Here is a 24,708-nt window from a genome sequence, read left to right as displayed (position 1 = left end):
TGTAGGTGAGATGGATAAAAGATTTATTTCAACCAATTTCTTTGTACTACGTATAACAGTCACGAAGTCTTTTGTTCAGCTTTCAACGAAAAAACAAATGTACAAATGAGATTAAAAATTAAACAAAAGAAACGCATGTTTGACGCGCAATGTGTGATACAAATTAATAATTACTGCTACTATGAGCCATTAATTACGAATAGATAACGTTTTATACACTTATATGCTAAAATTGATAGTTTCGGCGTATGTTTACCTGGTACAGCAGCAATCGTTCGATATTGTAAATTAGCTTCTTCATAACGCACTGAATGTAAACAGAAGAACAGATTTAGATGTACGTTAATTCAAGGTTGCACGGCAACGCAATATTGTTACTAATATCAACAAAAATATGATACTTCATGCAACATCTCGTAAAAGTTACGTGCATACTATATGCGAACACAATACGTATTAGTGTGTCACACGACCATTGTTGCTTATGTAACCAACACGTAACATAGTGAATTTTCAAAATTGATTTTCTTAGAAGCATAACTGCCGATACAAAAATATTATTCTACTTTCTGTCTCTTTGTATACATCCCTGTATTCTATTTCGAAAATAACATTTCACGATTTTCATTTAAATAATTCATACTCATCATTAGGAAAATGGTTGTTTGATTATTTTTAAATTTCTTTAACACTCTGGATCCCCATTCACCACTGTAAATACAATTTACAAGTGAATTCCACGTGCAACAGATATGCATCGAATGTATCTTTGCCTTCTAGAATTTTGAAAATAAATTTTACGTAATCGCTTTTCACACGTTTCAACGTGACTGTAGATTACAGTTTCGTGGAAACATTATCAATGTGGATACTATATGAAAAAGGAATATGACGGTTAATTCGGATACCGAAAGCTCAATTATATCATGAAATATAATATAAGTATAGTGAAGAGAAGACGGTCTTCGAGTCATAGAGCAGAGATCTAGAGTCATAATGATTGAGACTTCACGCTATCGAGTTTTCGGTATTAATATAAAATAATATGTAGAATACATATTAAACGTGAAACAACTAATTCGAATTCTAGAGGTTTTTACAGTGGAGATATGAACGACTTAGAATAGTGATCTAACTCCTACTTCCGAGTTTTCAAGAAAAACATCTTTTACCGAATGTTCTTGCATTCATTAAATACTAATATTACGATGTTATCGATAATATGAATTATTATTAATTATTGACATTATTAATTGTAACAATATCATCAATAATAGTAATTATTATTAACTGTAATATTACAATATTATTATAAACAGTATATTTATAATACATTCAATGATATTGTGATTATTGTAATTATCATTAATTGTACCATCACCATATTATCAAACACAGAAATGATTAACTGTAATATCACAATGTTATCAATACCATTAATTACCGCTAGCTACAATACTAACATCCAACAAATCCAACGACGTTTCGCAGAACCTTTCTTCCCTCAACACCTGAGAAATATGAGTTGCACTATTGTTCTGAGCCACTCGCATACTAATAATACGCCGACTATATCGCTCGGTACTTTATATAACGCGATAATGAACGCCGGTGCATGTTGCCATTGTTTGACGGAAGGTGACTGCCGCTCGCTGTATAGTTTATTGGGAATCCGAATAGGTTCGGTGAATCGTCGTGAAGACACGACGGATTCCGGAAGCGGAGTGACCGAACTCTCGAACCGATGTATCTCTAAATAAAGCGTGCACGACTTCGGTGTACTGTCGATTGCAGTCGGTGGCCTGTGTCTAGTTCTCCACATTGAACTATCTGTTGGTCTTGGACCGGCGCCAACCACCGATGAAAAAGTAGGGGTGAGAATAAGATTGATGCCGTGCAACCGACTGAAACGAATCGTTCCTAACGCGCAAAATTAAGTCGGTTTACATACGAATTTCCTGCAAAGTACTAATATTACTCGCGCTGAAATAGTAATGCCGCGGCGCCGGTCGAAAGTACGGATCCCTGAAGATTAACGACGATCTACAATGTTGGGGACGATCGATGGGACGTGAATCGAGCTTGTACACGGCGCAATCTACGTGAACCGACTCTTTTTATCTTGTTACGAGTCTCGCGTCGAGTTTTACTGACACTTTTTATGTAAGACGAGGATTGGATTTCATTCATGTGTACCCACTGACTTCTTGTTACGTGACAGCGTTGTGTAATACTTTCAGAAAAATTGTATTTAGGAACGAGTCGAAGCAGACATTCTGGAGGACTCGATTGTTTTCGATTAGTGCTGCGGTTTCTCGGTTTAATGGGATTTCTTTGTTGTATTGTTCGATTGAAATATAATCGTTCTAAAGTGATTAGGTGTTCTTTCGTGAATCTGAGGTTTTGTTCGGGTATCAACGTGTGAACTCTAGTACGAAAATATTGGTTTAAGATCTTTTTCGAATGTTTGAAAAATGGTCTTTAAGCCACGGTTTTTAATAGGAATAAAATATTAGATCTAAATTGATCAGACAATTGATCAACAGATCTACAGTGCACATGTAGAAGAAATGTAAAGTGAATGTTCAAAATTATAATTATTACTACTAACCCTTGCCACTAGCAAAAATTTTCGCTTGAAATATTTAATATTTCCTAATAAGATATAGACGATATTCTTCGAAAATAACTTAACCATAATTCACACATAAATTAAGGAATAAAAGTATTATTTATCAATATTTCACATAGTATTGCATCATACAAAGTACAATATCAAATACCAAAATGTATAATTTTACTGTATCAAGTTAAATAGCGACTGAGAGACACTTCTTAATTTCAAGTTCTTAATCATTAATAATAATCAATACCATTAACAACATTATAATATAAGTTAATCAATTTAAGATTAATTAAATTAATCGAAGTTAAATCTACTTGAGCCAATAACATTTCACAAAATTTTTCTTTTAACTGAGAAATAGTAGTTACACCACTATTATTCTAAACTATTCATCCATTGTCTCACTTAAAATATAAAATTCCAAACAAGTAAAGACACCATTATCAAGAACTCGAGTAACGACGGTTCTACTGTTCAACACGTTAACTGCCAAGGTGATCACCGATGACCAGAGTTTCCAAATTACTTGAAAACAATTATAATTTGTCAAGCAACTGACGTCGAATGAAAATGTTCAATAGCGTAAATAACTAGATAATAGTGTAACCTAATAATTGCGATAAAAAGAAGTAATCGTTCCTTTTTATCTCTGGTACAAAAAAAATAAGCGATACATAAAGCTCTGAAGTTTCTCGTAGCAGTCCACGTGTTAAGGAAGTAATTTCCGCCTCGTTCACCTTTTTATTTCAAATTGACTACGTCAAGCAGAAATATTGACACGGAAAATGGATAATTTTCCATTGGAAGTGGCCACAAGCCAAACAAAATAATCCTCAAGCGGACGGTGCCATCTTCCGTTAATACGTGGCAGCTTTGTTCCGTATTGCGCGTAAACGCGCGAACGCCATCGGTCTTTGACTATTTATTGGACACGGTTTATTTGTTCAGCCGACGTTGCAACTTAAAATCATATGCGGCTGACTGTTCACCGGGACGGCAGTCGTGCAACCGCCGACCCGTTTGTTTGAACTGGCGAAATTACTGAACTTTCATCCGGCGAGCAGTTAACACTTTCGCGACCAATGTCACAGATTAGTGGCGTTCAACGCTCTGTGTTTCGCGTAGAGAAAATTCGATTTCTTTCACGTGTCTGCATTTAACCCTTGGCACTCCAGGTTGTTTTGTAATCTATCAGCAACTGCAACTAATTTTTAACGTATTCCCAGCGAAAATGAGAAATGCTATAACATTTCTTCGATCTTTCATTTTCCTTCTTAGTACAAAATTTGGATGTGCGGAAAATCTAATAATTTTAGGGTAGTTTCTTTGAGATTCATTAAAATATTTAATATTATAACTGGTGCAATATTGGAGTCTACACAGTTCAAAGGGTTAAAATAGTAACGCATGGCGTTAGACATAGGAAATTGACGAGAATTTTGTCTTGAATTTGATTTCCATTTTATCAAGACGATTTCTCTTGCATTTAACGAAATATTGTAGCTATCAAGATTGCTAGTGAAGCCATTGTTCGTTTTTCGTTTTCCTAAGTTAACGCTACAACTAACAGACAGGTTATATTGACTTACTTCAGGATTTTTGTTCTGCAAATATTTAAATTATGAAGGCGTTTTTTTGAGAGACTTCAAGTTTTCGTGCATTTGCGCGGATACGAGACTAGAACTTTCGCGTCTCAAGGAACGTATTATTCTAATTTTTGTAAAAAGAAGTAGAAATAAGTCCCTTTAATTGATCGTATTTTTAGTGTTAATTAGTTCTTTGTTGAGATATTAGGGAGGCCAGAAGAAAATCCTTTATTTTTAGTTTCAACGGAAAACTTTTTTATTATAAATTGGCGCATTCCGTAAACCTAGTGTCAATCGATATTAGTAAATGATTAATTTGTAAATTCCTCTATGGAAAATAGAGAACTGAAATCTGAGATGAATAATAAAGCGATGCGTTGAGTTAATTGCTTTCTCAAATTTTATTATTACAATTTACTATTCAATAAACATTTCAATAAGACATCATGAAAGTGCATTTTCATGGTCTGTACGTAATTACGTATATACAAATATACTAAACACTAATCAGTGCTGTCAAAGCACGTTCAATGGCGACCCTAAAGGCCTGAACGTCGCTGCGTTGTTGACAGTTGGAATCGTTATCGCGTGACCAACGGAATTCCATCTTATCCAAGGACAACTGTCCGTGTATACGTCCCACGCCATGCTTCCCGTGAAATAACTGCGGAAAACGTGGACGGAACGCGAGAAACTTTGGCAGCAAACATGATTTAAATTCCGTTAATCCCTCGCGTTTCGCAAACTCGCGCACTTCTTTTTTCTCGCGGAAAAAACCAACACGAAAATGGATCCTCAAGATCGTCGCGGATGAAGCTTTAAATAAGGAACCATGTAAATGTGGAAATCGTGTAAGATCATGTTTTTTCGTGACATATTGGCGTGTTGTTTTGACAAACTACTAATAATAAGTTTCTCCTGCATGTAAGCTTTCCAATAATTGTATCGCGAATTCTGTACGAGAATCGAGTAAAGTAAAATGATTATTGTTTAAAGAATAACGTTTCAAATAATCTTTCGACTGAAATATCTCGAAATCTATTCTTTTCGAAGTAGCATAGTACAATATTTTTGAAATTCTTTATGAAATTGTACAGGAAAATAATCGAATTAAGTTTCTTACATCTCCAGTTCCAAAGAAACTTTCGCGACTGCATTACGGACGCCTTGGAACTATGAAGTTTACTAACTCCAACCCTTTAATATTGTCCAAAATGGCGGAAGCACTCGTAGTGGAGCAAATTACTCGAACAACCAGTTGAAAGGAGACAATAGTAAAGTTATTATTCAAAAATACTAATTTCTTTTGAAACACCCTACTACCCAATTTATTTTTCAACATTCTAATTATCGTTTCATTTATTTATTAACGCGTTGACTGCCATAGCGATCACCAATGATCGGAGTTCACAAGTTGTTCAAAAACCATCGCACAAAGTGATTTCAAAACCGATCTCAAATCAAAATATCCAGTAACGTGAGTAACTAAATAATATTGTCATTCGAGAACTATGGTATCATATCGTTCATTATTAATTCCAATACCATTTACAATGTAAATTTACGATGTAACGGATAATATCATACGAAATACCCAAAATTCTCGTGGCAGTCGAAATGTCAACTCATCTATTCTCTAAACAAAATAAATCTCTATTTCGTACGTAACAGCATAAATTCCAAAACAGAGTAGAGAACGCCGAAAACAAAGTAAAAAGAGAATCACGAAAGCAAGAAACTTCTTTCAACATTATAGACTTTCGCTGAGAGAAACGAAGGAAAAGAAGCAAAATAAATGGACGCTGACAAAGCAAATTCTTTGTAATCATAAAAATCGTATTCGCAGTACTGGCATGGCTCAGAAATATAGAATAGAAGCATAAAGAGCTCAGGATGGATCACTTCACCACAACGTATCAAAAGGATTATATATGGCCGTCCAGGAGGATCCAACACGCGTCGCCTACGATTCGCGATGGAGAGCATTGTCGATGCGACACGGGTTCACGCGAATTAAAAGTGATCGAACTGTGCGGCGACCAGCAGAGTTGGAGCCGCACGGGTCCTATGGGACGGCTTCTCGATCCCAAGTTGTACCCCGCGAAAACTGGCCCTCACCCGGAATCGGAAGTGACGAAATTCGATCAGCCGAACACTTATCTGAGAAAAGTAATTGCTCGATCGTATTTACATTGGTTCGCTAGAGTATTTAACAGTGGAACTAATTGAACGTACCGGATGGGTCAAAATGGCCCATTCCTGGTTTCTACCTTTCGCAATTATTGAAAAGAGAATAGGCGCATATTTGAGACATTATTAAATTGATTTGACGATACGCAAACTGAATTGCGAATCAACTGAAATCTCAATTGATTACATTATATAAAATTTACATTAGTTCACTAGAGTATTTAACAGTAGAACTACTGGACGGTTCAAAATGACCTATTCCTGATTTCTTCCTTTCGCAGTTATTGAAAAGACAATGGATAGATTTCTAAGAAAGTATTGAATTAACTCGGTGATATGCAAATTAAATTGTGAACCAATTGAAATCTTAGTTGATTACATTATAACTAAAATGTATAATTATTTTTGTTACTATTGTTGCAGCTAGAAGAAAAGCATCCTAATCTCTATGGAATTCTGAAAAGCTCGACAGAGGACGAGATCATTCATCGAGTGGACCAGGATCGATTGAAGACGACATACCAAGTGGACTATGGCGAAAAAGGTTTGAGAATTGGTTCCTGTAAGATTGTGGTTCTCCTTCACATTTGTGAGACCGTTCAAAAAATTATTATCTATTTTTGCATATATTGCATAGATCTCAAAGAAACATATGAAAATTTGTTAGCACAAATATGTTTAGTCTTCGTAAAAAGGAACAGTGGTAGAAAAAAAAATGAAAATGTGGAAGTAGAGAGATACAAAGTAGCACTAAAATTATTTATAATTTATAATAGTTTTCAAATTTCCAATATAATTTCTAATATTGAAATTATTACTTGTAATGTATAATAGTTCTTAAATTTATAATATAATTGCCAATACAGTTTGTAATATTGAAAATATTATTATATTATTTACAACAGGTGACGCAACGATGCAGAAAAGAATAGAAAGCGACATCGACTCAGAGAAATACAAGAAAAATGGCAGACCTTCCGCTCGAGCTGAATTGATTAAGAAACGCAGTCAACGTGATGAAAAGAGTAAAGCAAAAACATTGAAAAAGAAAGGCGAAGAAGAGACTCAAGAAACACGACCACCTCCGTGGCGTTCCGAGTACCAAGATAGTATCAGTAAATTAGGCAGTGCCATTATGAACTTGAGAATTCATCAAAGGAAAGCTCCGGCGCCAACATGGGCAATGGTGGTTAAATAAATGGAACATATTAAACATAACGGACTTCTTATTCCGCACCTATCAAAGAAAATAAAAAGTGTTCTTAAATATCAATATTCGAAATATGTCGAATTTTGTTACTTTTCTAAAACGTCACACTTCATTATTACAGAACCCAAAAGGTTTTTGTCAGACACATTTGAAAAAACTTTAAATATTTTTCAAAAAGCATTGAAGGAATAAAGCATAAAAGGTTTATCAAAATTCGTCTATGAAGGAGGAGATAATATATTTCAAATATTTTTAGAATTCTGCTAATTCTGTTTTTCCAATATTCTACCATGCCTCGATTGTTAGAATAAATTTCCTTAATGGAGAAATTTCACCATGGACGATTAGAGCCTTGAAGTCGGCCACGGTCCTCGACAGTCTGCAGCGCGAAGGATAAACAAATTATGTAAACCGGTAAAAGACAGTGTTGCGAGGAAAATTTTACGTAATAATGCGTAAATCGCTGTGCGATTCTCGACGGTGTGTCTCAAAGGGTGAATCAAAATGACGACCTTGTCTCCTAGTCGCATTCGTGGCAAAATGTCCGACGAGTAATTGTCTTTCATAACCTACAACCTCTATTTAACACTAAACGCACCGTGAGGTCGAATAACTGGTTTTTAAATTTAATTCAGAACACTGCATTGTTCGATTAACACGTTGACTACTACGGTGGTCACTGGTGACCAGAGCTTCCAAATTGCTTGAAAACAATTACAATAAGAAAATTCATATTGAATGAAAATATCCAGTAACTCAGGAAGCTAGATAATAGTGTAATATGAATATTGCAATATCAAAACATTAATAATTATTCCTAATACTATTTTCCTCTATTATAAACGAATAAATTTTACTGTAACGAAACGCTGGAAATTCTCGTGGCAGTCAGTGTTAATCGATTATTCAATTTTTACCTTTCCTCTTGTTCCTGTTTCCAATAAGACAAATTTATCGTCTAACTTGTTTACCTTCATTTTATAACCAGTTATTTAATTGGATACGTTAGGTATATAAAAAACTGTTGGTAGTTACAAAGTTGATATGTTAATCGACCAAAGTATATAAACAGCGTACAATTTCCATAGATTAATATTCATCCTTCCGTAATTAACGTTCATACTAGCAAAGTATAAATTGCAGAACACTTCCTGACACATGTTTTCTATTGCAATAACCAGTAGTCAATGCTTACGTGCAATTTTTATTTCTTATATTTTCAATTATTTCTGACAGTTTTTATTATATGTTGATCCTTTAATTCTTTAATTTATAATGTACTTATAAGTAACAAGTATTCTCTTCGCTTGTAAACGTTATTAACTCCAGTTTATCTAAAGTTATCCATGAATTATTTGTGTAAAGTATTTACGTCTTGCAGCGGAGCAAGGTTTTTCAATTTTTTAATGGAAAGCCAATAAAAGTTTATGTATCCGAATGGAAAATACTTTTGGCGCTGTCCTGTCTAAGCGCAAAAAAAATCTACACATTTATAATGAAATTTTTTTGTATTTCCCTGAAACATTAATCGAATCCCGGAACCAAGATGTCCGCCGAAGGTGATGGACAATCGACGGAAGTCGTCGTCGCACACTACCACTTTGACAAAGAACAACTGGGTTAAGGAAATGCGCCCTAACAGTGTCCCGTACACGAATTCGAGATTCTATCGGCAAGCATGCGACAGCGAGCACGAAATAAAATATCTGGGAACGAAGACATCCGAGGAGTCTGTCGGCGACCTAGAGGACACCTACGTTAATAAGAATAACGTATGATTAATAGCGTTTATTTTAACATTTACAAGCTGAACGCTGTGACGTAAACTGAATCGTAGGAACCGTTCAACAAGTGCCAGGAAACTGAAATTTTCGGGAACACACTAGCAAGTGGTTTTTCCACCCCGTGTTTCATGTTTGAATAGTTTCTTATCGAACACGGTAGTTGGAAAGTATGAATTAAATTGAACGCGGCGATAGTTAATTTTCGCAATTAATCGTTCGATTGATTGTTTCGACAATTGATTGATTGTTCGATTAATTGTTTCGACAATTGATTGTTCGATTAATTGTTTCAATAATTGATTATTTGATTGGTTGTTTCAAAGGTTGATTATGGAATTAAATGTGAATTAAATTGAACGCAACGATAGTTACTTTTTGCAATTAATCATTCAATTGTTTATTCGATTAATTATTTCAACAATTGCTTATTTGATTAGTTATTTCAACAGTTAATTATTTCATTGATTAATAATTATTCAATTCATTACTTCAACGATAAATTATTCAATCCGTTATTTCAGTTTCCCAAATAAGCATGTAGTTCTTCTTCACTTTCCTTTAGTTTTTTTATTACAATGAATATTAAATACATTCCCCCTGCGTTTAACGTGTAGATTCGTCACAATTTCATTTTATTACTAAACCTAAATTCCGCAGTTAATAAGTAAATTTCGTATTACAGCAAATCTAAAAGAAAATTTCAAGTAAGACTACAAACAAGAATTCTAATTACGTTTACAAAAAGTTTTCGTCGTCAATCACAAGAATATCCCACCCTCTGACCTGTTTATTGTGTTTTATAAATTTTAAAATCGTATAAATTTCATTACCTCTGCAGTACAATTTTTAACGTTTTTAATTACTTATGAACTTTATAATTATTCATTTCCAATTCGTTATCAGCACACTAATTATTTCCAATACCATTCGCCTTCGCTACGAAAGAATAAGTATTACCATATACACAAAACAATCGGAATTCTCGTCGCAGTAAACGTGTTAACACATTGACTGCCACGAGAAACATCAGTGTTTTATGTATCACTTATTCCTTCTATAACAAAGAAACAAAGCAAGAATTATTAATTCTTTGATATGAAAATTCTTATATTACCCTTTTATTTAGCTATTAACGTTACAGAAAATTTATACTCGAAAACAATTATCTTCCAAGTCATAATTATTTTCTTGTAATTTGAAAGCTTCGGTCATCGGTGACCGCTGTGGCAGTAAAAGTGTTGGACAGAATGATTTCTACTCCGTTAATTGAACGCTGTTTCTCGCGGTTACAGAACTATCCGAACGAATCTGTTTACGTCAGCGTTGCACCGAGAGCCGATAACACTGCCATACGTGAGAAATACTCGCGTTTCTCCGACTACGCCGGCATGTACTCGCCCGAAACGATATCCGCGGTGCAGAAGCTGCGAAAGCTGAAGGAGCTGCAGATGAAACGGGACGTCAGCGACAGATACTACACGCAGGAGATGAAACGGCTGATTACCGATTATTACGATTCGAGGGCGATGGCGCAACCTTTGAACCCTCGAGGGAAATTACAAAGCGCCAGCTTCCATCCGTTTTCTGGAATCCGAATGAAAAATGTACATAAGTATCGAGACCAGGCGTTAAAAACTGCTTTGATTTATCGATTTCGTTTCTTGAAACCAGTTGCGGCTCGTAGTTAAAATTTTCTTGTTAACCTTTTTCCTTCCTTTTCTTTAGTGGCGTTGTTACATATTCATTGATTCAGTCATGTTCTTGCAATGAATTCACAAACATTGAATCTGAGTTTCTTTGCAACAATCGTAAGATCATTTACATCTAATAATACTTCCAATTAGGCTCATGAAGTTATTATTAAATCGTGGATGATTATGGAGATTCAAATTATTTTTAGCGATAACTACTCTTGGGAAAGGTGTTCTGGAGAATTTGAGAATTTGTGCAGAGCTTCGAAGGGGTTGCTTTAAAAAATAATCAGTAATAAAGAATTCATCGTTGAAAGAATTAGTATCATCGTTTTATACTTATAATTGTTTTCTCAGTATAATAGCTTCTCCTCAATTGAATGTAGGGTATTTCCTGTAGTCAATTTTATAATCATTATTGCAAAAGTCGAAAAGCCAATTCAGAATATGCGACTAATCTTGGAAAATAATTTTAAGTTCAAATTTCGAAAGGTATCTTTTGACGCCTCCGGTAGAAATACCGTTAAGATGACGCGTATACTCGTCAAACGCAGTTAACTGACAAACAATTAGTCACCAATGCGCCACGCATGAACGTCGCGCGTAACTCGATAAACTTCATATCAAAACTCAACTCTCAATAATTCGTTTGCATCTCTCAGCATCAGATCCCTAGAATTGTACACACTTATGGGATGACCTAATAATCGATCATCAACCGCACACGTTTCAGAGCCTGGAACCGTGCGGCACAATGACGACAATCACGAAGCTGAATTGCGGTTGTATTCAAGAGACGACGAGGCAAATCTTCACGACGGCGAGGGGTCGCGTTCAACGACGGAATTGCAGCCAATCCCAGGACGAGGTCCTTTTGAACTCGACCTCGTTGAGCCCCCAGGAGCACATCTTCTCGACGATAGAGCCGCGGAATGACCGGCCAAGGGTCAAGCGGGCTGTCGCGGACTCGCGAGCGTACTCTAAAATTCCTTCGGGCGGCGATCGCGTCTGCGAAACGGAAACGGAGAACGAGACGCGAAACGAGGCGGACGAGCAGAAAATGGAACGCGTCGCTAGAACAGGCTCACCTTGTCGGAAATTTAGCGACACCTCGGTTGGCTCTGTTTAACCCTTATGCTTTGACCCAGACTTGTGCCGAAGGTTTCTCAGGAATCTAATAAACGCTGTCCTTCGTTGCGAAAATGACTTTTCCTTTACGCTTTTTGAGGAAAGTGGAGGATTATTTTGTTGTTTATTATCCCTTTGTACTTATGGGATTTTGATAAAACATATTCGACATTTTCTGATTAGATATAAACATTTTTTAAAGTAACTGAACGAGAAATTACATGTAAATTGAGAAACGAAATTTTATTCCAATATTTTACATATCGATGCGTTATAAGTCTTAGTATTTAACCCTTTGCACTCGAGAGGCGATTCTCATTCGCCATTTGATTCTATATACTGAAATTATGAACACTGAAATTCAATATTCAATTTTTTATTAGGTATCAACACATGAAATGTAGAAATAAATTATATTCCAATATTTCACTATCAATATTTCAACAGAAAATAATGAATATTTGTAAGGAAAATTCTCTCCGGCGCATTTAATATCAAACTTCATAATTTTACTGAGAGTCACCTTTAGATTGCAAGCAGTTAATATTCAATTTTTAACCAGAAAAGACACTTAGTGGTAACGGACGTGTTAAACGTGTTTAACTACACAAACAGCGATAAATATTCCTCGCATTCCATTGATTCCGTGTTGTGTTGGTTGATCGGTTGGAAATGTCTGCCAAAGACCTTTGCCGGTAATGTCAGGGACTTGCGAAAATAGTATTGATGAAAAATTCGAAAAATTAACCCGTGAAAAGGGCGACATGGTTGGCCTGTGCCCATCAAAGCCGTAATTGTCACGAAGATCCTACTTCTTTGTAATCCGCCCGCGCTCCTCTTTTGAGGGCAGGGCGTTGAGAAGTAAATGGAGGAACGCTGGCGTCTGGGAACATCGTAACTCGACATTGTAATTCTGCCTAGTCTGATCGCGGTTTGCTTCTCGTCACCCTGATTTTGCCTACTTTCAATCAAAAACTTCTCTGATTTCTCTCATTGTCGAATCAAGGACTTCCTTCGCCCCCTTTGTTTCACGCCTCGATAATTGCTCGGCATATTGCGGTTCATGTATAGGTTTGTAAGACTAAACTAAATTAGAATTAAGATTGTATCCCTCAGTTTTGCTCTCGTTGAATCGGAGACTTCTCTGATTCGTGTCATGCTCGAATCAAGAACTTCTTCCGTTGTTAAACTAAGTTAAAGTTAAGCGTGCGGAAAAAGACGTCGGTCGTCCGCCGTAGGATTAATTATAATTTAAACACCCTGTGCAAAGTATCGAACTGATACCAAACAACGTGAAATGATTCAACGTCCACGTACACTCGTATAAATTTCAAGTTTCTTTTGTTCTTTATAAAAAGGATCTCTTTCTCTAAACTTCAGGCGAAAGGACGAAAATGATTTCGATAAATTCGTAGACGAACCGTAGGATGCTCGAGGCTTCCCTGGAAAGCGAAGATGCTCGTTCGAAGTGGCTCGATATCGCGGGCATGAACGACATAACGGTGACGACCGATTCCGTCGTCGCGCGTATCGGTATCACGTTCTTAAACGCTGTGCTGCACTACGCACTCTATAAAGCCGTCATCACCGCGATCGCGCTGGCCAAAGAAACGTTATGCTGGTTTTTTCGGAAGCTATCGAAACCCGCCGGTGCAACGAGCACCGACGCATCAAACCAACCATCCTTTTCATGTAACGCCTAGCCGCTGTCTACTAGCAATTAAATTCTCGGTGAGTTAAGTAATCTCGAAATTTGCAAAACGATTAACACCTTTTCCTGTGATATCGTATTAGACTCATGATGAAAATTTAACACTGAATTCGACAAATCTATTAGGTCGTCCTATAAGTTCTGTTTTTCTACTATATAAAATAATTTGTGGAACTTAAAATTCTTATAACTTCACAACTTGTTGCTCTCGAATACACTCTACTGACTAAACTGAAATATGACGGTTTATATATATATTATAAAGAAGGATAAACAATAATATGTTAGTTTATATATTTGTACATAGTTAATTTAATTGAACTAAACGACAATGTGTTGTTTTATATACCTATGTTAGTACATAGTTTATGAATTGTAGGAATTCTTAAATAATCATATTGAAATTTTGGCCAAATTCAACGACGATAAGGAAAACAATGAGTATAACGAATTTGTTGAGATACTGATCGAATGATTAATCATTTTTTTAAAGTTTCCGTATATTCTGCTGTTACACTTTTGACGCAATCAAATTGCTGATGCACTATGGCTGCAATACAACAAAATTTCACCACGATTACTCACGATGATTTCAACTGGCCGTATGGAGTGCCTCTTGTGGCGAAACCGGCTCAACCACCGATGAACACAGGGTTTCGGGTGTTCACACCTCGAATCGACCCTGAAGACTGCCCGTGCGACGTTCATGGCCAAGAGAATAAGAAGAACAGGTGAACAATACGTCCCATTCATTTAAAGATTAATTCAATTTATTTATATTCATATTTTAATTTAATTTCGAAGTTTTATTTTAATTTAAAGTTTTAACATATGACATTATATTTAAGAACTCAATAACTCTTTATAGATTCAGTTTTTTCAATATTTTACTTAATGGATTTGTTGGAACGAATGATGACAGCGAACTGATTACTGATCATTTGCACGTGATTCACTAAGAAAATTTAAATGTCACAATGAAATTTTATTTGGAATACATTCGCAGGTACAAATATCTAGCCGACAAAGAGCGACAAATTTACAATCAACTAATAAAAGTTAATCGAGAAATGACCGCTCTAACGTCGGCGATGTTGGACAGTAATTGCGAACGAATGGATGAAACAATGAGAAGCGTTTATAAAACGGACTACTCGAGAAGAGGTAAAAAGTAAAATTTGCTCCGTACAATTGTAAATGATCAATATGAAGTGAATGTACCAACAACTAATCAGTTAAAATTATTTAAATACAAATATTTAATGCTTAATATATTTATATATTTATATATTTATATATTTATATATTTATATATTTACATGTATATGCACATTTCATTTTGAAAAAGTTTAAGTGAAACGAGATTCATACATACAGAATTTAAAAAATTGACTTGCGGTCACTGTGTTCCAATGAATTCAGGTTTACCAATCCAGGAATACAGGCAACTGACCGCTGCGGTTGATTCACCATACTGTTCCCCAATCCCGACAGAAGTTTTGGAAATAAAACAGGGATACAGAGATCCTAATAGATTCCGATACACGGCTATCGAAAGACCACATATACAACCAGCTAAAACCATTAATCTCTTTGAAGGTAAAAAAGCATTTCTCTATCTAAAAATATTGTAAGAAAGAATTGTAACCGGTTTCGAATTTAGAAATCTTCCTGAGTAGAAGCAGTAGATAAAATACAGGTAAAAATAAATAAAACAATAGAACAAATGTGCTGTACTTCATGAATATTTTTGTTCTTCCTTAAATTTGGACTATTTTTTCAAGGATGATACAAATAAGTTGTAGTTTCTTTTCCGCTTATAACGGCAAAGAAACATATCCAAATTTCCGATGCAATTTCGAATTAATGATACAATGGTATGCAAATGGGCATTCACTTAGTTCCAGAAACTTTCTCTTTGTGGGAGGAACCTTTCACCAGCCGTTCAGAGTACATGAGCACTATTAGTAAAATGGGTTTGAGTAACATGAAAAACCGTCAGCAGTACTTGGAACCGATGCCTTCATCGAGACGAAGATTCGGCGACTGCAAATTATGAACACCAGTCATTAAACATTTCAACTTCGATAAAAATGATTGTGAAAAGATCCTCCAAATGTTTCACAGAAATTTATACAAAAATAACGTGACGAACATTTATATAAATCCTTATTCACATAAATGATCAAAAATTAATGATCCATATATGTTGTCAATAACTTTGTCGAATTCAGAATAAAGTTGAAACATTATTAAACTTCATTCATAGTCTTGTTTTGTTTTTATTTAAATATTCCGATTTTCATTCAATATATTAAATATACAGTTTCATAATCATGCGTGTATAATTTCTATTAATAAGTCGCCACCTTTGTTGTACAAAGTTAACTAAGTAGACTCCATCTTTGATTCATCATCTCGGTAACCAATTGAATTTTTATTCTTATATTGTCTTTCTCCTTTATAAGGATATTAATAAATTCTATGTAAAAAATGTCTAGTTCTTGTCGATTGTTTCCCACCGAATATAGTCTGAAATATGTAAAGAGAATACCCGTACCGGCAAAAATGTAAACATTAATTGGATACAGTCGATTTGATTAAAATTTTTCAGGATTTAACTTATTATTTATATCACAATTTTCGCAGAATTATACCAAGAGATCGATTTTCCGAACGCATCGAAGAAGGAGAAATCGATCCCCGCTCGGCATCAATCCCTACGAAACTCGACAAAGAAGCTGAACAATTAGTTTACAAACACAATCTTTACTATCAACGATCGGTTTATCAAGTCAACTACAAAAATCATTGTAAGGCGTCATATTAAGAGTTAATTAGAGTTAACTCATCATTCAATTTCAATTTCATTTCTTAGTAGTTCTTCACATTCGCGTTCACATTTTCAAAATACCCAGTTAAAAGGTTAACCTACTATTTACTTCTGCAGATACAGTTGTTAGAACTGCTTATCGTTAAGAATTCACAGAGAAACCAAAAATTCTGTGCTCTTTTTATGCCTAGATTTTCTCTAAACAAGGAGTTAAAAACAAGATTTCTAAGGTCTCAGTATACAGAATTTAGGAATTAAGTTTTTCCTCTAATAACAGAAAAAGATTGTTTCGAGTATTGAAAATAATTTATATAGTTTCCTACACGAAATCAGGATTCGCGAGCTGCCACTCAGTCTTAATGTATTTCAAAGTGTAGGGATTCCCCGAAAACGATCTCGAGAAGAAACAACAGGTGAAAAGACCGAGACCAAGGAGAAAGACTTCGAGAGTGAATTATTGCTGTACATTCATGGACTATATTTTAATCCTCACGACGAAAAAATTCTCGCTCCACCTGTTACCGCGAAACGTAGTAAGATTTATCCCCAAACATTAAAAAAAATTCCAAATACGACAATTAGGTATTAAATATAAAAGATTGAAGCCATTATATATTTTGATTGTTACTGCTATAGTGCTGTTGTTTCATTATAATAGTTGATAATCCAAATGAAAAAGGTAATAGAATTTTCTTGACAACTATAACTATTAGTAAAAAGCTCTAACTTCCTATAGTATTATTATCCAAGATTCTTATTAAGAATACTCATGAATTAATATCAATAATCCAATATCTGTTTCGTGTGAATATTAATTTTCGAATGTCAATTTTAAATAATTACAAGTATTTAACACTGGGTTCACGGATATTTATTGTACACTTAATTCCATTGCTCCCAAAAAAGTAGATGTTTAACTAAGATTGTTTACTGTTGTTTTAAATGTACCTAGTGCTTGGATACATAAGACCTAAATTGTTACACGGCAGTTATTCAACGTATCAAGACACCCACGGTCGTACAGGGGCAAGAGTTATGCTGCAAGAACAGAAAAGGAGACTTCCAATAAAATAAAAATGGCGGGTGCATTCGTTAAAAGGAATGATCCATGCGCCGAATATTCGAAGTAAACGAATTGATCAATAAAAATTATTTCACCTCCCGCTTCTTTAATTTAAAATCCAATTCTTTAATTGAAATCCATACTAAGTAATTAAAAAACTTTTGTCTTGTTTTGTATAATGTTACTTATTTAAATAAGTAATCGTTTAAAACATGCGAATTTCTTGTTCGATTTTGTAATTTTCTTTTTCTCATTTTTATAAACAAAAAGTAAAAATATACGTATTAAATAAACGCCTTGAACGCATAAAAATATAAATGTCTTACGTTATCTCGACTCGGTTTCTCTTCGGCCGACGATGCTGAACAGAAAATCCGCTTCAAGAGGTGACAATCATACAAAAACAAATATACGACGCAATCACTATTTGTTAGCCGTAAACACAAGAGATAGAACAATAATCACGTGTACATGTTAGTATACGTGAATGTGAATAACTTTCGTATTACATCGTATAAAAATTAGAAACGGCTGTTAGGGTTCACCATCAGTTTTACAGATGGCGCAGCCACGTCATATTTTTTTTGTAGTTTTTATTAGTTGTATAATATAATATTTATTAACTATTTTACGACACGCCTGTTTGTCATGCTGGACTTTATTAAAGTGCACAACTGTTATTCACAACCAAATTATGAAATTGACAGCATCCGTTTGAATAAAGAAGGTTTCTTCTTTATCATGACAGGCTTCCACATCATATTTTTATATATGGATATATGTAGAATCTTTTAAAATTGGATTCAAAACAATTATGCTACTATCGAAATGTGTGTAACAAATTCTCTGATATGCTTCTATAATTCACGAAAACAACTGAGAAACGATTTTTATTATAAAACTCCGATTGTATTTAGTGTACAGCTGTTAAGCATACAATCTCTTAAACACAAAAAAAAAAGATTATCTATTAAATATTGACTGCGTACTGTATATAAATTTAAAATATCATGCGTAGTATTTTATTTGTGTATTTTATATAGCTAAATGCAATTTCTTTTGTAATCGTAAACGATTATTCAGTTATGTGACTTCATGCATAACTCCATACTGAACAGTTTCCGGATAGTACGGACTCGGTTCGGCGAATTCATGTATTGCGCAGTGAAGCCAACTATTTAAAAATGTCACGAAGTATTTTAATAAATTTAATAATAAGTGGTATCGGTGTGATAGTAGGTATATCAGCTTGCATCGTGTTTTTCGCGATTTATGGAAATCACGATGTTGGATTTTGGTCTCTCTTATCAGGTTAGCATTTCATTAGAACGATAAATCACACCTAGTCACTGATTAAGACGACCTCGTTTACAGTTATTGATAATGTAAGAATATCATAATAAAAACTGCAAATCACTCAGACTCTACGCTTCCTAAAAAAATTAAAGATCTCTTCAATAATACTGAGTAATCAATTATTTTATACGGAATAAAAACAACTTGCTATTACGTTCCACTGTGTTGGTTGTATATCCTATTCTTGAACATTTCACAACTAAATACTATTGTTTCTTGTTTAGATTTGTAGTAATATTTATAGTTTCTTACAAATATTTTTCACATATGGTAAACAATATTTGAATTAAAACACAGATCAAAGTGTTACAACATTAATAAAAGTTTATTATAAAGTTAATAATATATTATGCAGGTATTTTAGCTGCAACTTGTTTTCATTTACATTGGGTAAAAAAAAATGAAACTTTAGGAAGATGGCATTCCAAAGTTTCATTAAGAAATTTACATGTTGTTGGTTTTTTGAATGCTGTTGGAGGCATTGCAGCAATGATTTGGTACCTCTTCCTTACATTTTACTATCATATTCGTAAGTTTATTATTTATTTTATAATTTATTAAAAGCATCCAATGGAAAACCATATATTATGTAATTATATTTTTTTTTTTATTCTTCAGCTATTGAACCACTTTCTCACAGTATGTCAATATCAGCTGTTTATGCCATGATTTCTGGTAAATGGGGTATTTTATTAGCATACCATTCTCATAAATATGAACTGATGATCCAAGAAGATTCTACACCAATATTGACAGAAAGTAATGCCTAAGATATTTTATATCAATAAGAAAAAACAAAATTTTATAGATTAAATTTTTTATACATTGTTATAAAATGAAAATATCAATTTTTCTTAATAAAATATATTCTCATAAAAAATATAATTTAAAATCAAATACATATAAATGCACCCTTAATTACTTTCATCCCTCTTACAAACAGAAATAACCTTTAATTTTAACCTTTATTATATATTATTTCTAAAAAATTAAAAAACTTTTAAAAATATATTAAAAATAAATCATATCATAATTTGTTTATCACAGAGATATCGTTATTAAAAAATATAAAGATACTAATATACATATACCTATATATAAAATACCATATAACTTGGGTAAAAACATAATAAAATGTACAACTGTATTTTAAGAAGGTGTTAACTTATATAATGGATGAATTATTGTATAAAGACCTATGAATGAAGATACAATACCAAGTACACCTATCATTCCAGGAGTTAATTTAGTGTAACCTAATGCTGTCAATGGAATGAATAAGTCGCATACATTTTTCATGGTATCCATTACAACATCTTTGCGATTGCTCAATGGAAATAATAAATCACGTTGCTTCCAAGTTTTAAATGAAAATTTCGATGCATATAATAATGCATCTCTTTCTTTACATTCCAAGATGTTAATAATTTCATAAACATCTCTGGTAAGATTCAGAACAACATTTATTAACCAATATTTATTAGCTGATTTACTCCACTTTTCTATGTTCACTTTGTACAACCCCACTCGGCCAATCCAAATTATATGATCTGCTAATAGATATAGTGCATTAGCAATTTTTGAAGCTACTAAAATAATTCTTAAAGCACCCTCTGGATATTTTGTCATTTCTAGTGCTTTATATAAAGTATCCAAACATCGTCCAAGGCGTAATACTAAAAGAAAAAAGTATATCATTAATATATGTGTAAAATGTTCTATAATCTTTAACACTACTTGAAAAGTACATTTTCTAAATGAGCTTAAGGTATATTCCAAACTTCTTAAAATTTCTGCAGAATGTTGCATAGTATGAACATTCTGAGCGTAATACCAATAAGCACGACTTCCATATTGAAGCAACCTAAAAAATATGTCATTAAATATTTTTTTATTTTATTTTTTCTATATATTTAAAATGTAAGCATTAAAAAATAATTTTATGAAAAGTGACAAAATTCTTTAAATAATTTAATTTTTATCAAAAGTATAGGACTACATTTCTATAATAACAAATAAAAGTAAAATATAAAACACTTTAAAATGCTTATGAAAACAGACAAAATTACATACCTGATAAGTCTATCTCTGCCTGCAGTTTGTTCATTTAATTTAATTATTTTTTCCATTGTTCTTTAATATAATATATACCGGGAGAAAATAATTTATATAAAACATAAATTAAATATTATTTGACAGAACATTATATTAATACAAAGTTTTGTATACAGTTAAACATGATTAATGATTAACACGATTAAACACAAATTACAACAAAAGAATTACAGAATTTCATTTAACTGAATTAATATGTAAAATAAGTACTTTCCAGTAATAATCATCGATAAAAGTATATTCGTAACTACTCATGGCACAGTCATAAATTTCTTGTCATTCTTCTGACGATAAACATATATCTTTTCAATATATACACTTGGTCAAGATAATATGTGACAAATAAGTGACAAAAACATACGGTGTCCATTTTCTCACCTCTCCGATAGAGGGCTACGGACTTCGATTCTTTCTCGCAACTATCTGATTCTACCTGGAGTAATGTATTTAAATAGACGAGTATTTCCCACTTTTCTCCCACGCGAAATCTAAACACAAATACCATAAAATCCCCTCCAGCAGCACAAATAACTAACTTATTTTTAACATGATTAATCCACGTATTAGGAACTTCTCCCAGAAACTGGTATACCCCGTATGCGCAAAGAAAACAAAGGAAAAAAAACCACTCCCGGTATCTGAAAGCACGGGTCTACCAAATAAGCATTTACTGATGGATAATTCGACTTGGGTAGGTTGTGAAAGGTGAAACGCCACACATCTGTCCTAACCTAAAATTTTTTCATCTTTCTTCCTTCCGACGGCGCCTATTATGCGGGCCGCTTCAGGATGTTCCATTCAACACTTCTTCTTTCTCTCTGACCCCTTCGTACACGGGTCATCCGGACCGTATAAGAGTATTCTCAGACCGGATAAACTGTATCACCAACGGATAAAATATTCCTGCTAGATTTAAGTTAAATTTTCACAGCATCTCTTGTAAATTGTGTGACTATATTCCAGCAAGGGGCGCATTTACCATAATTATCCTTCATTTGGCACGCAACGCATTCGTCGCATCATTTACGCTTTTTCTTGACCGGCTGGACGAGATGATGTATCCCCTGTCCGGGGTAGATATACCTTTTTTTCGTTCTGACAACGCCCATTATCCGGACCGCTTCAGGATACTCCATCTCAACCCTCATTTTCCTCTCTGTCCCATCTTTTCTCTCCTTGATGTCATCTTCTACAATGATCCCTAGAGGTTCTCGCAATACTTAACGTCTTAACCGAGAAAATGGTTAAGCAAATTAAAAGCATCCAATGATTTTTTGTATTTCCATTTCTCTAAGGAATCATATATTTTATTATTTAACACAATTAATATAAGTTACATAGTTTTAGCATTTCTTGATGAGCAAGATACATAAATCAATTTTATTCAATATTAATTATACAATACCTACACAGGCATTTATAATTAGAAAATTATCCACTTAACATATCAAATATTTAAAAAATTTCACATAAATATTACCATAAATATATTTTGACACAACATGGATTATGCATCATGCATTACATATAATAAAAATACACTGACTAGTATTGAAACAATTAAGTACTTGTTTAAGATTAAACAAATAATTGTAAAACATGAAATATTCTTATTATTAGAGATGAATAAGAAAATGATATTAAAACATATTTATGGCATGAAAGTATATCGATAATGAGTTACATTAAATATTATATAAAACGACAAAAAAGATCAGCATATACAATCATATATAATTCGCAATACAATCGTATGACACTTACGTTTTTTAAAAGCAAATAGTCTATTTTTCCCTAGCTCTGAACAAGTGTTAATTTGTCTCCAATAAAAAGTGATATAAAGAATAAAAAGAATGATTATACGTACAAAATGTTGATTATGATTTTTTTGCATCTGACAAATGATCGCGTATAAAGGTTATCGCTGACATTACACGTCTTTTGTGTCTGAGTCCTGGTGAAAGTAGAATTGCATTCACTGTAACATTTTTATGGAAAATTTTTAAATTTGTAAATTATATAAAAATGTATTACATAAACAAGCATATTTCTAAACTATTACCTGCAATATAAAACAAAAGTAAATTGTTGATTGTACTTCCAATCCATGTACAAATGATAAGGCAAGTTATTATTCCTGCATAATACTGAAACACAGAAAACATGGGATTCATAATAATATATAATATAGAATATATTATTACTTAACACGTTCATGGACAATAAAAATTTTAATAAGCTGCAAAAATAGAAAAAATGCAAATGCAGTACTCCCAGGGTTAAAGTGCATAATAACTTCAAAAAATTAAGGCTATATAGAATTAAATACATGATAATATGGCTTATAAATTTGAATTAAGTAAATGTTAAGTAATAAATATTATTCCAGTAACTTACAAAATTAGGACGATCATTTCGTGTTTGTAACATTGAATTCCAAACACCTTGTAGCTGTAAAATTGTAGCAGACAAATTTTGACAAATCTCATTCAATTTTTTCTCTTTTTGACCTGTCCAACCATTAACAGTACACAAAAGGGACGTTATAGGTGGTACAAAATAATCAACCAAGGCTAACGCAAGAAGGAATACAGATATTATTGTAAGAAAAGCAGGCTCCAATATCCATATTAAACTGTAACAAGAAAAAAGATATTTATTAAATGAAATCAAAAATATTAAAGAACTATAGCAATAAATTTAAATAATGAAATTCTATCTTATTTTGATCTATTATAGATTTAAATAATATTTAGAAAAAACATAATTCTTAAGTTAAATAACACAAATGTAAATGAAATAGAGTTTACTTATAATTAATTTCATAAAATCTAATGAAGCAAATTCCAACACATTTTCACTTACAAGAAAATCATACTTGTTACTCCAATTATAAGACCAGGATACCAAGATCGTTCCCATAATAGAATGGAATTCAATGGAAGTATTACTTCACGCCAACATTCCATTCTGCGTTTTAACTGTTTCATGTGTTTTTCCTATAATAAATTTACATTGTTATAAAACAGAAATGAGCGTCACTGTCATTGATTTTTCTACCATTGCGAGACTACAGAATGTAGCAGCTAACGCATTTTCTTGTTAAAAGTTAAGGAAGGTATTCATTTCTGTTTCTTTAAACAATATATGTATAAGTAACGTAAATGAAGTCTGACCTTCTCTATTGCCGCACTGTCGGTCATCCTGTCCAACGTATAACGAAGTATTTAAATTTGCTTTAACGGAGAACACAGTGTAACTATGACGCGAATGTGTAATCAACTGAAATTCAGTGTGGAACACGCCTGCAGTTTTCTCGCATTATTGAAACTTATATTTTTCCAGATTTAACCATTTCTTTGTTCTTTAATTTAATTACGATGTTGGTGCTTCGGCAAAAGTCCAAGACGCCGGA

General features: G+C 33.3%; 6 protein-coding genes across 16 annotated transcripts; 4 read left to right on the top strand and 2 right to left on the bottom strand.

The window, feature by feature from the left end:
- Window positions 1–1,638: 1,638 nt before the first annotated feature.
- On the top strand, window positions 1,639–7,739 carry LOC116428033 (uncharacterized). 10 transcript variants are annotated; one of them, XM_076368156.1, is made up of 6 exons: window positions 2,279–3,120; window positions 5,344–5,486; window positions 5,600–5,689; window positions 5,901–6,381; window positions 6,826–6,946; window positions 7,308–7,739. In XM_076368156.1, the coding sequence occupies exons 4-6, from the start codon at window positions 6,106–6,108 to the stop codon at window positions 7,598–7,600; spliced, it is 690 nt and encodes a 229-aa protein (XP_076224271.1). In that variant the 5' UTR covers window positions 2,279–3,120; window positions 5,344–5,486; window positions 5,600–5,689; window positions 5,901–6,105; the 3' UTR covers window positions 7,601–7,739. The 10 variants fall into 10 exon arrangements, with proteins under 10 accessions (XP_076224274.1, XP_076224275.1, XP_076224271.1 ...); XM_076368158.1 differs by lacking the exon at window positions 5,600–5,689 and having other exon boundaries at window positions 6,059–6,381; XM_076368157.1 differs by lacking the exon at window positions 5,600–5,689 and having other exon boundaries at window positions 5,969–6,381.
- A 377-nt stretch (window positions 7,740–8,116) lies between these two features.
- Window positions 8,117–12,216, top strand: LOC116428034 (uncharacterized). Its single transcript, XM_031979053.2, is given in 4 exon segments — window positions 8,117–8,163; window positions 9,159–9,396; window positions 10,689–11,008; window positions 11,823–12,216. Coding segments are annotated over 4 exon segments (999 nt in total).
- Window positions 12,217–13,759: 1,543 nt separating this feature from the next.
- LOC116427956 (uncharacterized) lies at window positions 13,760–16,178 on the top strand. The gene is made up of 5 exons (XM_031978909.2): window positions 13,760–13,946; window positions 14,420–14,657; window positions 14,933–15,090; window positions 15,349–15,525; window positions 15,828–16,178. Exons 2-5 carry the CDS (start codon window positions 14,473–14,475, stop codon window positions 15,983–15,985), a joined length of 678 nt encoding a protein of 225 aa, XP_031834769.2. The 5' UTR covers window positions 13,760–13,946; window positions 14,420–14,472; the 3' UTR covers window positions 15,986–16,178.
- A 2,728-nt stretch (window positions 16,179–18,906) lies between these two features.
- LOC116428035 (uncharacterized) lies at window positions 18,907–20,043 on the top strand. Its single transcript, XM_076368761.1, has 3 exons — window positions 18,907–19,133; window positions 19,534–19,707; window positions 19,797–20,043. Exons 1-3 carry the CDS (start codon window positions 19,007–19,009, stop codon window positions 19,946–19,948), a joined length of 453 nt encoding a protein of 150 aa, XP_076224876.1. The 5' UTR covers window positions 18,907–19,006; the 3' UTR covers window positions 19,949–20,043.
- Window positions 20,044–20,104: 61 nt separating this feature from the next.
- Pex11ab (peroxisomal biogenesis factor 11ab) lies at window positions 20,105–22,239 on the bottom strand. Its single transcript, XM_031978750.2, has 4 exons — window positions 22,025–22,239; window positions 21,252–21,311; window positions 20,927–21,042; window positions 20,105–20,854 (listed from the first exon to the last, which is right to left on the bottom strand). Exons 2-4 carry the CDS (start codon window positions 21,305–21,307, stop codon window positions 20,328–20,330), a joined length of 699 nt encoding a protein of 232 aa, XP_031834610.1. The 5' UTR covers window positions 21,308–21,311; window positions 22,025–22,239; the 3' UTR covers window positions 20,105–20,327.
- Window positions 22,240–22,809: 570 nt separating this feature from the next.
- Arl6IP1 (ADP-ribosylation factor-like 6 interacting protein 1) lies at window positions 22,810–24,620 on the bottom strand. Of its 2 annotated transcripts, none has more exons than XM_031978754.2 (5): window positions 24,354–24,496; window positions 24,159–24,292; window positions 23,691–23,928; window positions 23,356–23,440; window positions 22,810–23,271 (listed from the first exon to the last, which is right to left on the bottom strand). In XM_031978754.2, exons 1-5 carry the CDS (start codon window positions 24,354–24,356, stop codon window positions 23,171–23,173), a joined length of 561 nt encoding a protein of 186 aa, XP_031834614.1. In that variant the 5' UTR covers window positions 24,357–24,496; the 3' UTR covers window positions 22,810–23,170. The 2 variants fall into 2 exon arrangements, with proteins under 2 accessions (XP_031834614.1, XP_031834613.1); XM_031978753.2 differs by having other exon boundaries at window positions 22,918–23,271; window positions 24,470–24,620.
- Window positions 24,621–24,708: the final 88 nt, after the last annotated feature.

Source organism: Nomia melanderi, chromosome 6, assembly GCF_051020985.1.
Source record: "Nomia melanderi isolate GNS246 chromosome 6, iyNomMela1, whole genome shotgun sequence".
In the NCBI taxonomy this organism is placed as follows: Eukaryota; Metazoa; Arthropoda; class Insecta; order Hymenoptera; family Halictidae; genus Nomia; species Nomia melanderi.
Note: the sequence above shows the minus strand (reverse complement) of the source record. Positions and strands in the feature narration are given on the sequence as shown.

Excerpts from the sequence above, each read along its gene's own strand:
- LOC116428033 (XM_076368159.1), top strand. The coding sequence starts at position 6,106 with ATGGATCACTTCACCACAACGTATCAAAAGGATTATATATGGCCGTCC. Across the intron at positions 6,382-6,825 it reads CGAACACTTATCTGAGAAAA|CTAGAAGAAAAGCATCCTAA; the intron begins GTAATTGCTCGA and ends CTATTGTTGCAG. Across the intron at positions 6,947-7,307 it reads AGTGGACTATGGCGAAAAAG|GTGACGCAACGATGCAGAAA; the intron begins GTTTGAGAATTG and ends TATTTACAACAG.
- LOC116427956 (XM_031978909.2), top strand. The coding sequence starts at position 14,473 with ATGGCTGCAATACAACAAAATTTCACCACGATTACTCACGATGATTTC. Across the intron at positions 14,658-14,932 it reads CAAGAGAATAAGAAGAACAG|GTACAAATATCTAGCCGACA; the intron begins GTGAACAATACG and ends ATACATTCGCAG. Across the intron at positions 15,091-15,348 it reads AACGGACTACTCGAGAAGAG|GTTTACCAATCCAGGAATAC; the intron begins GTAAAAAGTAAA and ends CAATGAATTCAG.
- LOC116428035 (XM_076368761.1), top strand. The coding sequence starts at position 19,007 with ATGTCACGAAGTATTTTAATAAATTTAATAATAAGTGGTATCGGTGTG. Across the intron at positions 19,134-19,533 it reads ATTTTGGTCTCTCTTATCAG|GTATTTTAGCTGCAACTTGT; the intron begins GTTAGCATTTCA and ends TATATTATGCAG. Across the intron at positions 19,708-19,796 it reads TACATTTTACTATCATATTC|CTATTGAACCACTTTCTCAC; the intron begins GTAAGTTTATTA and ends TTTATTCTTCAG.
- Pex11ab (XM_031978750.2), bottom strand. The coding sequence starts at position 21,307 with ATGGAAAAAATAATTAAATTAAATGAACAAACTGCAGGCAGAGATAGA. Across the intron at positions 21,043-21,251 it reads GGCAGAGATAGACTTATCAG|GTTGCTTCAATATGGAAGTC; the intron begins GTATGTAATTTT and ends CATATTTTTTAG. Across the intron at positions 20,855-20,926 it reads CTTAAGCTCATTTAGAAAAT|TATTACGCCTTGGACGATGT; the intron begins GTACTTTTCAAG and ends TTTTTCTTTTAG.
- Arl6IP1 (XM_031978753.2), bottom strand. The coding sequence starts at position 24,496 with ATGACCGACAGTGCGGCAATAGAGAAG. Across the intron at positions 23,929-24,158 it reads GTAACAAGTATGATTTTCTT|TTTAATATGGATATTGGAGC; the intron begins GTAAGTGAAAAT and ends TTCTTGTTACAG. Across the intron at positions 23,441-23,690 it reads GAAATGATCGTCCTAATTTT|TATTATGCAGGAATAATAAC; the intron begins GTAAGTTACTGG and ends TCTGTGTTTCAG.